At 33.4% G+C, this 12,937-nt stretch overlaps 1 protein-coding gene across 4 annotated transcripts; it reads right to left on the bottom strand.

Annotated features, from left to right (window-relative positions):
* Positions 1-6,492: 6,492 nt before the first annotated feature.
* On the bottom strand, positions 6,493-10,851 carry LOC112755150 (uncharacterized). Of its 4 annotated transcripts, none has more exons than XM_072221274.1 (10): positions 10,496-10,851; positions 10,309-10,385; positions 10,011-10,126; positions 9,737-9,856; positions 9,350-9,412; positions 9,065-9,122; positions 8,691-8,866; positions 7,722-7,773; positions 7,025-7,400; positions 6,493-6,823 (listed from the first exon to the last, which is right to left on the bottom strand). In XM_072221274.1, the coding sequence occupies exons 4-9, from the start codon at positions 9,815-9,817 to the stop codon at positions 7,246-7,248; spliced, it is 585 nt and encodes a 194-aa protein (XP_072077375.1). In that variant the 5' UTR covers positions 9,818-9,856; positions 10,011-10,126; positions 10,309-10,385; positions 10,496-10,851; the 3' UTR covers positions 6,493-6,823; positions 7,025-7,245. The 4 variants fall into 4 exon arrangements, with proteins under 4 accessions (XP_072077375.1, XP_072077374.1, XP_025658852.1 ...); XM_072221273.1 differs by having other exon boundaries at positions 6,493-6,880; positions 10,011-10,072; XM_025803067.2 differs by having other exon boundaries at positions 6,494-6,880.
* Positions 10,852-12,937: the final 2,086 nt, after the last annotated feature.

Here is a 12,937-nt window from a genome sequence, read left to right as displayed (position 1 = left end):
TTAGATTTTTCATTGCAAAATACACCTTTTTTCATACAAAATAAATATAAATTTAATAAATAAATTTTTTTATCTAATTTGTATTCAAATATTTATAATATTTCAAAAAATAAACAAAATCATTGTATTATCAAACTAAAAGAAAAATACTATAAACAAGGAAGTCAATATAATTCAAAAAATAAACAAAGTGTATTGATACATCAACTATAATTCAAAACATAAACTCAGTGTATTGTTCTTATGGCATCATATAAATTTTGAATAGCATCATATAAATTTGAATGCCAGCATCAGCTAAGAATCCACCAAGGAGGCCAAGAAGGTTGAGAGTTCTCAGAAAATTGGTCAATATTGTAGTAGATTTAGCTGATGGAAGATTCAATGTTCCAATCAAGTATGTCACCAAGTTCATAGATATTCTCATAACAGATTCTTTCAGCTAGTTCAATTCCTGCATAGTGAAAAAAAGTATGCAAATTTAGAATTCAAGTTATGACTCAAATTTCTTTGGATTGAAAAATAAAAAAAGAAAAAGAAAAAAAAGGGGTACCTAAGATGAGTCCTGCTGCTAGCTATCCTCTGATTTTCAACTTATCTGTCGGGTAGCCTTAAAAATCGAGCGCCGGAATGCCTTTAGAACCTTCTTTCTCACCACAGTTTGCAGCAAGAACCTATCATAAGAAGTAGAAAGATGCAAAAAATAGAAATTAAACCATCATGAAGGTACTGTACTGAATTACTGACATACACAAATTCTTGAGAATCAAGTTACTATATACCATGTTTCTATCTTTGTTAGAGAATCCTACAATAAAATTTCAGCTCCAACAAGATGATTGAAGAGAAGAAAAAACACACTATAGTGGTTGTTTATGACAAATGTTTTTCTTTTGATAAGATGTTATATGCTAAAGGGTAACTCAATAATTTTTTGGCTCCACTTTTTGATGTGATATTGAGATGAATATGCATATATTGTGTCCTTATGTTTTGGAGTTACATATATACGGCTATAAAAGCTGTGTTACTTTGGCCATACGTGACTATTCTTATTGATAACAAGTAACAGGACTTGAAAAGTGATAGGATTTGCATTCTTAACTTACCACCTTAAAGTAACGGTTACCATGAACAATGTGGAATCATATCTACATATATATAGATTCCCTATAATATTCCCTATTTAAATAATGAGATCACAAAGGAAAATAAACCAAAAATAAAGTAGTTCCAAATCATCTGACAGAAAGAATAGTTAGACATACAGAGAATCATGTATGTATAGGAAGTTCTCTGTGTAAGAAAGTTGATTGGATGGAAGCACAGGTGGCCGTCCTGCCATTTTGAGATAAATTGCTGCAGCAATTGTTGTTCTCTGCATTGAGAAAGGGAAAATGATATTGCCAAAGAGGTAATAAGATAAATTCCAAATAATAAGTATAAAATTACATGAATGCTACACAAGAAATTCAGAGGAAACAAACTTAGCCAGGGCAGGTAGCATTCAGAATAAATCAATGACTAATTCAGTACACATAAGTAAAAGCTATAAACCACAGATACTGACAAAAAAATAGAGAGAATGGAGTGACTAAACCTTTTAGATAATCCGAGCTATTTGTTTATCTCTGACTTGCTTTGAGTTGTAAACATCAAGAACCTGCATTGAAGTATGATAAAGGGTTTTAAAAGAAATTATCAGAGTTAGATGAAAAAAATGTTGAAAAGCTGAAAAGTTGGGAAACTATTTTTTTTGTGTTACTTACTCTTGAGTACAAGATTAGCGTCAGGATGATGAACAGAGAGAGCACTAATGGAATTAACAAGCACACCCATAGGATGAGCATCATGTGACATTGAATGTATGATATCCGACAAAAATAAAAGAGGAATCAGTTGTTTACAAATCTAAAATCTAGAATCTTGCATTAATAGAAAAACCAGAAGGATCACCAAATCTAGAATCTTGCATTAATAGAATCTTGCATTGAGCCACAACACCAATGGTTTATCTTGAGGGTTGGTGATGGCTTCAAAAAACCAATAGAAGAGTCCTCTTCCTCCATTATTGGTGTTATCATTAACGGTGACATAACCAGCATAGTGCTTGAAATCTACAAGAGGCTGGCCAGGCAAGTTAGTCACAAGGTCATCAATGGCACTGTTGTTATCTCCTGCTGCTACTATTTCATGTTTCAATGACAGGTAAAATTGAATAAGAAAAATATTCACATTAGAAATCTTCAGGTATATATTAATCTCAAGTGTACGCAACAATCAAAAGCTCGATAAAAGCAGCAAGGAAATTCTTTTTTTATGTTGTTTTTACTTGCTCAAAGTCTTTTAACTTTTTGCTTGATTTTCTTGCAAGGAGTGAATAAGGCATTCCTTATGTGTCAAGCACTGAAGTTGATGACATTGTTGATGTTCAAACCCCAATTCTTTTTCAGTTGGTAAGTATATTCAAAAGTCTGCAATATTTCGTTGACAGATGTTGCAAGAGCATTTGTCATGAGTCATGACCTTATTTTGATTCTTGGATATTGATAAAAGCTGAAAACCTACAGGTTCATTCAAAAAATTTGACACCAAAATTGAGCATTTGCCATCAGGTCACTTACTCAGTTACTCAATACCTAACCTTAATTCAATCTTTCCTTTAACACCAAAATTGACCTTTTTCATGAATTTGATTGGATCAATAATCAATCAATCTAAGACAGTTGTAAAGCACAAAAAAATATGAGATCTATTTTAAGTCTTTGGAGTAATCATAAACTCCAAGAAAACTCACTAATACAGTAAATATAAAAAACAAAAGATAAAAAAGGAACAAGAAGAGCAGCAACATGCAAATAAGACCTTGAGGAAAAAGTTAATTACCTCAACTTCCTTCATCCAAGAAGTAGCCTTCTGAACCTACTCACTCTCCTAACCTTTGATGACAGCATCTTCTCTCTTGAATCTGTTGTTAATCTTTGCAATCTTGTTGTTCTGCCATGCTGATATCTTTGCATTAACCTCCTCCTTCTTCATCCTTTGCACTGAAACCTCTTCAACTACTTGATGATGATGATGTTGATGTTGATGTTGATGATGACCACTACTAGAACTTGCACCACCACTACTAGAATATAAACTCATCAACATTGGCTCAGAAAAAAGATTGATTTTAGTAAATAAAAAGCACCTTGGGTATCTGCAAGATCATTATATATTGCTTGAAGGTGTTGAACAAGTCCTCAAGTGTCTAATCCATTTTCGTGTTGTTCCATTTTGTCTTTATTCGAATCTTCTTCACTAGAATTAGGCCTATCACGGGAGGAGAAACTATCCTAAACACTAAGTGTATAACATCCTTTGGTCCTATTGTTGAGATAGCAATAATTAAAAATCAACTTTAAGCTTAATGAATGACGAATTGAGTTGTGACTAATCAAACACAAGATGCTAGGGTGATTACATTTTTAGCTAACTTAATATCAAGTTTCACTGAACTTCACCAGAAATTAACAAAAAGCATTTATCCTAGAGCCTTCCAAGACCAATACACAATGAAATAAACCAAATGTTGGAAATCATGTTCAATCTTGACCTTATATATAGAAATTGATTAGAACATTCAGGACTAGACCACACAGGAAAAGATCCTGCAGTGTTTGTGACTTTGTGCAAAAAGCTACTACTGAATCTTGTGATTAGAAAAGGAAGAAACATAAATGATTGATAATTAAAAAAATTCATAATCAACTAACAATTAAGTGTTTGACAATAATTATGTGCGTTGAATTCATCACTTGTATTACTATTATTGGCCACTTAGAAAAAAGTAATAGCATTAACTAGTTACATTCCAGAACAAGAAACATAGAACAAAAGAAATCAAAATTTTGAACATAAAAGATGCACGTTTTTTTTATAAAATAAGTGTACAGAAAATTTTTTTATGCTGTTGTTAGGCACTAATTCCACCTTCTATGGGTTAATTCTAGTTTAGATTTTGGTAAGTTTTTATGATTTAGGAAAATTTGAAGTGGTTTATTAGTTGGAATAAGAAAAGATTATGCCAACAAAAAAAAAAAGAAAAGGAAATTCATAGATCAAATCAAGCTGTCACAGATCGGAAAACCTAGCTAGGAATATATGTCACAAAAAACATGGATACTTGAATACATGGATACAATAGTTGTTGAAAAGATAACATGTGTGGCAGAGAGAGCACTGCGACGACGGCGATGAAGGGAGCAGACGTGCGACGAGAGCGGCGGAGAGGGCTCTGTGATGATGGTGACGAAGGGAGCAACCTGATGCGAGCAGCGCCGGAGGGGCTCATGCGATGCGAGCGGCACCGGTGGAGAGAAGAATAGCTCGTTGACGCCTTGACGGAGAGAGGAGAAGCTCGTTTGATAATGTGTGGTGTGAATGGAGCTCGATAAGGTGGGGACGTTTAACTCAATATTTCCGACGGAAAATTTTAAATTACAGACAAATTTTCTGTATGTAATAATTTAATAAAGTGCAGCATTTTTGTCCATTTAATTACAGACGGATTTTTCGTTGGTAACCATTTTCCACGAAAAAAATTAATTTTTCCGACAAAATTATCAACGGATTCTCTTTTCCGTCTGTAATTTATGCTAATTCATTTTTTTTGGTTTCTGATAAAAAATCTCTCCCGAATTCCGTCTGTATTTTCGTGGGATAAAATCCGTCAAAAATATCCGTCTGTAATAACTAGTTTTCTAGTAGTGTGTACGTGATATCCCCGTAGAACTACGATGGATCCACCACCGCCAACGGCATCACGTGGTACGACGTAGCAGGTCTGGCCGTGGCCAAGGCTGATGAAGTGGAGCTCCTCTTCCGGTGATTGTGGTTGGCTGTAGGAGAGGGAAAGGAGGCCATGGCGGCGGTGGTGGGAGAAACAGAGGAAATCGGTTGGCAGTGGATTGAAATTGAGGCAAGCCCTACGCTTGAGGTGCTCGAAGGTTGTGCAAGAAGGATTGGAAGCTGAAAAAATGGTATCGCAGAAAGAGCAGCCTAGCTTCACCTCTTTAGGAAGACCGGTGTTAGTGTTGTGAACTAGCATGGGTTTGCGGTGCGTCCAGTACCAAGTCCTTTTCCTTTCACGGCCTTGGTCCTAACCATGAGCAATCCTTCGTAGCTAGTGCTTGTTAATGGCTTTTGCAGATAGCTCCTCTGGTGAAGCGGAGTCCACAGACGGCATTGTGGCAGTGTTGCTCGCCGCCATTGTAGTGTAATTGACCAACACAAACAAATAAAAAAGATTTAGTGAGTGATGATAGAAGCTCGCTCAAGTTAAAAAGAGAGAAGGACTGGAGTTGAGGTTAAAGATAAATTGTTAGAATAATTTGAGAATTTTATTAAAAATTTATTTTTTATAGTTATAATATTATTTTTTTATTTGATAAATAGTTTTATTAATATTTATAAAATTTATAAGTACAATTGATTTTTTTTAAGTAAAAAATAATACCATGGCAATAACATTACTAGCTAATACTTGTTATTTTAACTTCTAGATATCAAAACTAGGGACGAAATATAGTATTATATAAAGATAAGGTAAGTCTATACTTGAAAAATCACTATTAACTTTGTGTGCACGAGTCCTCCACGTACAATTATTCTATTTTAAATTGACTTTAAACCTCTTATGATTCGTAGCAGATGACCATTTTGGTCATAATGGTCATTTAAATTGTAAATGCGAGGAAAGAAGGTTAGATTATTATATCAATATTTATTAAGTATAGTTTTGATGATTAACTATAAAAATATTATTATTCATATCGCCTCTTTTTATAATTAGGAAAAATAATATCATGATATTAACTATTACAGATATAATCTAAAAATTTTATTAATGTTATTATCTGATTGTGTATTTGAGCATATAGTTTAATATAATAGAAAATTTCTCCAAGTGAAAACATAACTAGAAAATGGATTAATATAAACAGATTTATAGATAGATTTAGTCTTTATTACAGACGAATTTTTGGTTACCGACGGATTTTGTCCCTCTGTAAAAGTTCCGTTGGAAATTATTTACCGACGAATTTTTTTCGTCGAAAAATTACCGACGGATTTTTACTAGTTACCGACAGATTTTTCCTCTGTAAATTCTCCATCCATTTCCCGAAGGCGACGAAATTTTCGACGGATTTTCCGTCTGTAATTACAGACGAATTTTCAAACGGATTTTTCGTCTGTAATTACAGACGGATTTTTCGACAGATTTTCCGTCTGTAATTTGAACTTTGGAAAATCATCTCACACTCTGATTACAGACGGAAAATTCGTCTGTAAATCCGTCAGTAAGGTAAAATAGAATTTTTTTTATTTTTCTAATTACAAAATAAATATTTTAGATTTGTTTTCTAAATTTACTCCATAAAACACACTGTAAATTGAAAAAAAGAAAGCCAAAAATCACATAGATAAACATAATATTCATTACATGATATCTATAGAATTGGATGTTATTTTTCAACATCATTATCCAATATCTCACTTTCTCAATAAAAAGATACCCCAAAATTTCTTTTAAACTACAATAGAGAAGGGCAGGACTTTCAGCCTAAATTTTAAAACTATTTCCTCATGCTCTCTTTAAAGTTTAAACTCTCCAATCTAATCTGAGTTACATGATTCTTCACTCCATGGTAGACTCTTGTGTGGCTGAAACTTGAAAGTATTTGTTCATTTACTTCTTCTTCTTTGATTTGTTTGCATTGGACTAAGCATATGCAGTTCCCTGGTGTCGATCAATCGGGCTTCCTTTTGCTGCAGATTCCTTGTCGGGCAAATTTGATAACAGCATAAAGAATCAGTACCAATACAAGAAGCAATACTGCAACGAAAAAAAAGGAAAAACATAATAAACTCAAAACCCTGATGTTTGTAAAACCAGAAATTCATTACACAATGAATAAATGCAGATAATCCAAGTTGGATTTGCAGATAGTTAAAGCAAATAGAAGTTAAGACAACTCACAAGCTAAGGAGACAAAAAATAGAATAGCAAGGCGATATCTGACAATCCATGGAAGACTAGATTCAGGAGTGCAGTTACATCTAGCAGTTTTCTCTGTGGAACAAGTCTCTGAATTTGATGCTTGTAGTTCTCTTAATGAAGTGTTGACGCCTGAAACAGGATGGCCATTCTTGTCCCTGATTTTCAACTTCAGAGTTACTGGTTGAGATTCCCAGTTTATTTCAATAGCTCCAAAGTTTAAAATGTGAAAATCTAGGCGAACAAGGTTTATAAGTGATCGATCCTAAATTCATCATATAAATTCTGTGCACGGCGTATGCGGCATATCCACCACGAGTATCCTTCTTTCTCCATGGCATTCCAATCATACAAAGGACTTCTCATTAAAATATGAAAATTTTAAAAAATAAGAAATCAGAGATCCAAATGAGAAAGGAGGCCTTACAATGTACTATGACATGTTAACAATTATTACAATAACGGTGGAGAAGATGGGAAAATTTTCTTAAAAAGGTTTATAAAAAGAATCAATTAGGATATTGTCATAGGTGGTTAAAGAGTTATGGAAAGAGAAGAGGAACAAAAATAACATAATCATGGGGAATGGTTGTTAAAATTGCCACATAACTTCAACAACAACAAAAAGTTCAACTAGTAAATTTATGGCAAAATATTTATCCTGGGATTAAGATTAAACCTGCCCCACAGCTGACCAGTTTCACAGAATGCATCGGGTGGAACTCCACTAACTAAAAGAGAAAAACCGCAAGTATAGAAACTTATCAGTAAGTATAGAAAATTCAGTTATATATTGACATTTATATATAATAATAGTCACTAATATAACATACATAAGGGCTTAATATAGATTAGTAACTTCAACTTTTGTAATATTATATTTCGTATTAAAAACTAAACCTAGTCCCAAATCAGTTTAGTTACTAATTCATCAGCGTAACGTAATAGTAGGAGAAAAAAATAACAAAAGCATCTAAATAAAGTAGTTTAAGCCTTTAAGGACTAAGGAGTACCCTTTGCCTCATTTATTATTTGATTTGAAACCACATGAATGTATTAGTATATGGAATTCACACCGAAGAATCGAAGGATAAGCATGTGGAGCCTGCAAGCAATGAATTGTTGGGACCCCTTGTTTATGAGGGTTGGGGCCCGATAATAAATAGAAAAGATGGAAAGAAAAAAATAAAACTTAAAGAGCCTTTTTAAAATATTGTTAAAGTAAACAAAAAAAAATATGTGAAACTTTACAAGATTGAAGTAAATACTAGTATGAAATACTAAGCAAGAAACTGAGAAACCAATATGGTGGTAGATATGTAAAGTGTAAACTGTAAACTGTCCACAAAATATACAATATTAGTCTCTAATAACTTTAAGGTAATCAATCAATCACTGAAACCATAGAACTCAAACTAAAAGCAAGATATATTACTTGGCCTGGGGGGAAAACGCTCGAATTATGTTTAGTGTGTCTTGCTTTTAAGGTTCAAATATACAAGGCAAATGCCAAATTCAGTTAAGGTTCATTCAACAGAGGACCAAATGAAACAGAGTAAGAATCAAGAAGAGCCATATATCAATGCATCATAGTCCCAAAAATAATAGCAAATAGAGAGTAAAGAGCAAGATGAAACAAGAAACATACATTAAATATGAGATTTTTGTTGGTAGCTTCCCAAGCTAAGCCACCTCTGAAATGTATGTTCCAAAGCAAGACCATGACAATAGCAGCCACCGCTAGAAGGTGAGCCACAAAGGTAAATGGAAGAGCAGGAACTCCCAACCCCATCTTCTTCAATTTTTCTCCTTTTGTCTCCCAATCTGAGAAGTAATAAGAACTCAAGTGAAGTAATAACTGATAAGCTTGAGCTGGAGATTGGAAGCACCCATACTATAACTGAAGTTTCTATACTTACTGACTTACTAAGTCCACTAACTGACAATTAGAATCTGACTATAACAACATATATGAGAAAAAGAACCACCAGTTAATAGAACCTAAAAGGAAAAATAGCTTACCAGTGAGATGGAGAGTGCCACCAAACGACTGGCTGAAGATCAATATTGATGCAACATTCTAATGATGTTTAAGGATGAAAATTGGTGAAAATTTTCACTTGAAAATTTCATTATCAATATCTTCTATATAAAAACTATAGCTGAAAAGAAAATTAAATGCTACTGGTAAAAGGAATAGCAGCATAGTAAATTCACCAACTCTTGAAATGTGGAGGTCAAATTCCCTAGATTTAAGCTCCAAGGGAAGGAAAGATGACTAAAAAGTATTTGCAGAAGTTAGATCACCTGTCTACCAAGGGAAGGAATTTTAAGAAGGATTGTCTTAACAGCTTGTGTATCCAGTAGCATCTGCAGAAAAGAAAAGAAAAGCATTCAAGGAATATTTTATTTATTATTAATTATCAGTTTATAACTAGCATGCCAGAAAAGAAAATGTCCTTAACACCAAGGTTGACATAAAAAATCTTAACTCAATGCATCAAATTGATCTATATTTTCAAAGTCTTCATAGAAAAATAACTCATTCTGTATGTTAAAGATACAAGTACCTTATTATCAATGAACTCATCTACCATCAACAAAAATATTCATGAAAAGCATGTTCAAACATAAATTAAGAGCATGTGAAAGTGTTAGGTTAGGCTTAAGTGACATAAAAAAGATTCATCCAACCTTGATTAGCTCTGCTCTTCTTCCAGGATCAATCCCAGCCACACCAAATATCATCTTTTCAGCAGAAACATCCATTTGCATTACGACCTCATATCCCGCGAAAGCAACATCTCGTCTCCACTGCACCCATACCCACAATGAACAATAAGTAAAAGAATTAATTACTAAATCTTAAAATTCTAAAAAAAATCCAGAAATAATCAAACAATAAATAAATAAACAAATAATAACTATGATTGTAAATCATTAAGAGCTTGAAGAAGAAAAAACTGACCTCCAATTAAATCACAATCCTAGGGTTTATCAATCCCAGCTACTGGATGCACCATCAAATTTCTTTAAAATTCAAACAAAAGTATGGATCATTGTAATTGTTATCTCCTGCTGCTACTATTTCATGTTTCAATGACAGAAAAAGTATTATTATATATATAAAACCCAAAGTAGTAGTACTCTTTACTACAATGTTATCTATACTGTATGAAAATTGAAAAAAAACCTCATAGCAACAACAAAATACATCAACAAAATATAACAAAAAACTCACAGCACCTCCTTCTGATTAGGGTTACCTGCACGGCTGAGGCGAGATCGAAGAGAAAAACACATCAACTAAGCAACACACGAGCGAGAAATGCATTTGTGATTTCTGTGAGAATAGATTTGATCAAGAAATTAATGAAACAAGTAGCGCATAAATTCGAATAAGAGAAAGGAGAACGCGGATCTCAGAAAGAGATAGAAAAATGGAAGACGTACGGTTTGAAAATCTCGAGGGGCGACACCGGGAAGGTAGAAAGAGTGAACGCAGGAGAAGGTGAAGAGGATGAGAACGGAGGCGACGGAGGCGACGAAGACGGTAGCGGAGAAATGCATATTAAGGTTCGAAAGGGAACCAGCAACACACAGAGAAGAGCCGGGAAAGGGTGTGACGGAGTTTCGCGGCGATGGAAGTTCAGTGCAATGGAGGTTCGGTGCGACGGCGGCGCAAGGTAAGACGGCGGTGCAAGGCTGAGACGCGCTACCGATAGAGCATTTGGAGGGGATGGGCGTGGAGGTGCGGGGAAGAGACACGGGAAATGAGGAAGAGCTCGTTTGGTCAAATCTTTATTTTAATATTTCCGACGGAATATTTTAAATTACAGACGGATTTTTCATCTGTAATAATTTAATAAAATGTAGTGTTTTGTCTATTTAATTACAGACGAATTTTCCGTCTGTAATCATTTTCCACGAAAAAATTAATTTTACCGACAAAATTATCGACGGATTCTGTTTTTCGTCTGTAATTTATGTTAATTCATTTTTTTTGTTTTTCGACAAAAAAATCCTTCTGAAATTCCATCTGTATTTCCGTGGGATAAAATCCATCAGAAATATCCGTCTGTAATAACTAGTTTTCTAGTAGTGAAAGTAAATAAGTCCATCTAAAACCTGAAAAGGGTAATGCCTTGAGTTTAAAGAGACCAGATCATGATTCTAGTATAAAAGTACTGTGTTGTTGTATGTACAAAATATTTTGACTCTAAAATTGACAAGTGTGTCCAACAAGTTAGCCATTTGAAATGGATTCTCTTTCCATTGCACACAATACAAAACATATTGCAAAAGGAAAAACATTATATATCAAGAAAACATGTGTCGTCTAGTTTGAAAAATCAAGTGATAGTCATACAAAAAAGATTTTTAGTGTTCTTATGTGTCTCTCATATATATATATATATATATATATATATATATTTTTTTTTTCTCCTTTATATTCGTTCTTCGTATTAGAATATCTTTTCATATAGTAAATTAGTTGTTTGTAATTTGGAATTTTATTTGTATCTCTTAAGTCAAATTTCTAACAAACACAAGCTAATGGTAAATGTTCTTACAATCATATAAACATCCTAGAACTTAAAAGTTGTAGTGAATCACACAAAACACTGTATTCAACTAATAATGTGATCCAGTAGTGATCATTTCTTAGTTTAAGAAAGTTTAAGAAAGAATATCTAAAATTCTTAGATATTTATATCTAAGTCAGTGACTAATTGCAATTCATACGACTAGCTAGAATAAAAATAATAATCATGGATATTTTGATCCCGGAATTTTTAATAAATTACAAATAGGCATGTTTTTGTGAAAACGCTAATTTTAAATAATTGATAGGTGTTACGTAAAATAATAAAAGATCATTAGAGAAAGATGATAGAAAATTAATCTAGTTCCGAATTTGAATTTAAAACCAAAGCCAACAAGTTTGGTGACTTGAAAGTGCACAAGACACGTAAAATACACCGCAACGGGAAAGAATTGAGATATGATAATGAAATCCAGAATTTGGAGATGAGTAATAACTATGGTATTTATGTTCAGGTACCCTAAGAGACAATCGATCTGAACGAAAAAAATTATCTATATATATTGTTATTTTCATTGTGATTGTGCTTGCTTAAAACCCGGTGATTTTTTCGGCTTTCATAAAATAATAGAGAATTAATTATCCCAAATAAGGTTCATATAAAATAATATAAACTTAAAAAGATTCACAAATAGGAAGTGAGAAGACACGGATACAAAGTCATATAAGTAACAATAGGCTAAAGAACAACACTAACAACAACATAAACAAGTGAGGCCAGCGACGTATTAGAATTTCCCAAAGATGCAATATTACAAGACACGTCCACGCCAAAGATAGCCTTAGATACTTATTCGCGTGGGAACCAGGCTCTACATCTTTCAATGCAAAATGACAAATTTGCTGGGTCACGATAAAAGCTTTTGCAGTTTTGAATACATTGTTCCTGCTTTGTTGATGTAATATTATAAGACTGTTTAGGGATACTGTAATGGAACTCAACAATGGCAACACAAATAATCGTCACTCCAATAGTTAACATTGCTATCATGCAATTCCTAGCCATATGCCGCTCTTCCCTTAGCTTTTATTTGGATTGCAAATCATATATATAGATATATATGGAAAAGTCTAGAGGCCAGCAACTTTGTTAAATTCTGGCCAGTATGTAACCAGCAAAGAAAAGTGAGCCATTGGATGAAATCTCACACTAATCTTACACCATTAAAACCATTATTGATGGCTATTTGATGGCTACAAATCACAAAAGTTGCTGGCCCTAGCATTCCTTATATATATATATATATATATATTCCTCGTTTAGCTAGTTTGTGTCCCTTCCTTTTATT

This window comes from Arachis hypogaea, chromosome 16, assembly GCF_003086295.3.
Source record: "Arachis hypogaea cultivar Tifrunner chromosome 16, arahy.Tifrunner.gnm2.J5K5, whole genome shotgun sequence".
Classification (NCBI taxonomy): domain Eukaryota; kingdom Viridiplantae; phylum Streptophyta; class Magnoliopsida; order Fabales; family Fabaceae; genus Arachis; species Arachis hypogaea.
Note: the sequence above shows the minus strand (reverse complement) of the source record. Positions and strands in the feature narration are given on the sequence as shown.

Excerpts from the sequence above, each read along its gene's own strand:
- LOC112755150 (XM_072221274.1), bottom strand. The coding sequence starts at position 9,817 with ATGCAAATGGATGTTTCTGCTGAAAAGATGATATTTGGTGTGGCTGGG. Across the intron at positions 9,123-9,349 it reads TTCCTTCCCTTGGTAGACAG|AATGTTGCATCAATATTGAT; the intron begins GTGATCTAACTT and ends AAACATCATTAG. Across the intron at positions 7,774-8,690 it reads ACAAAAATCTCATATTTAAT|TTAGTGGAGTTCCACCCGAT; the intron begins GTATGTTTCTTG and ends TTTCTCTTTTAG.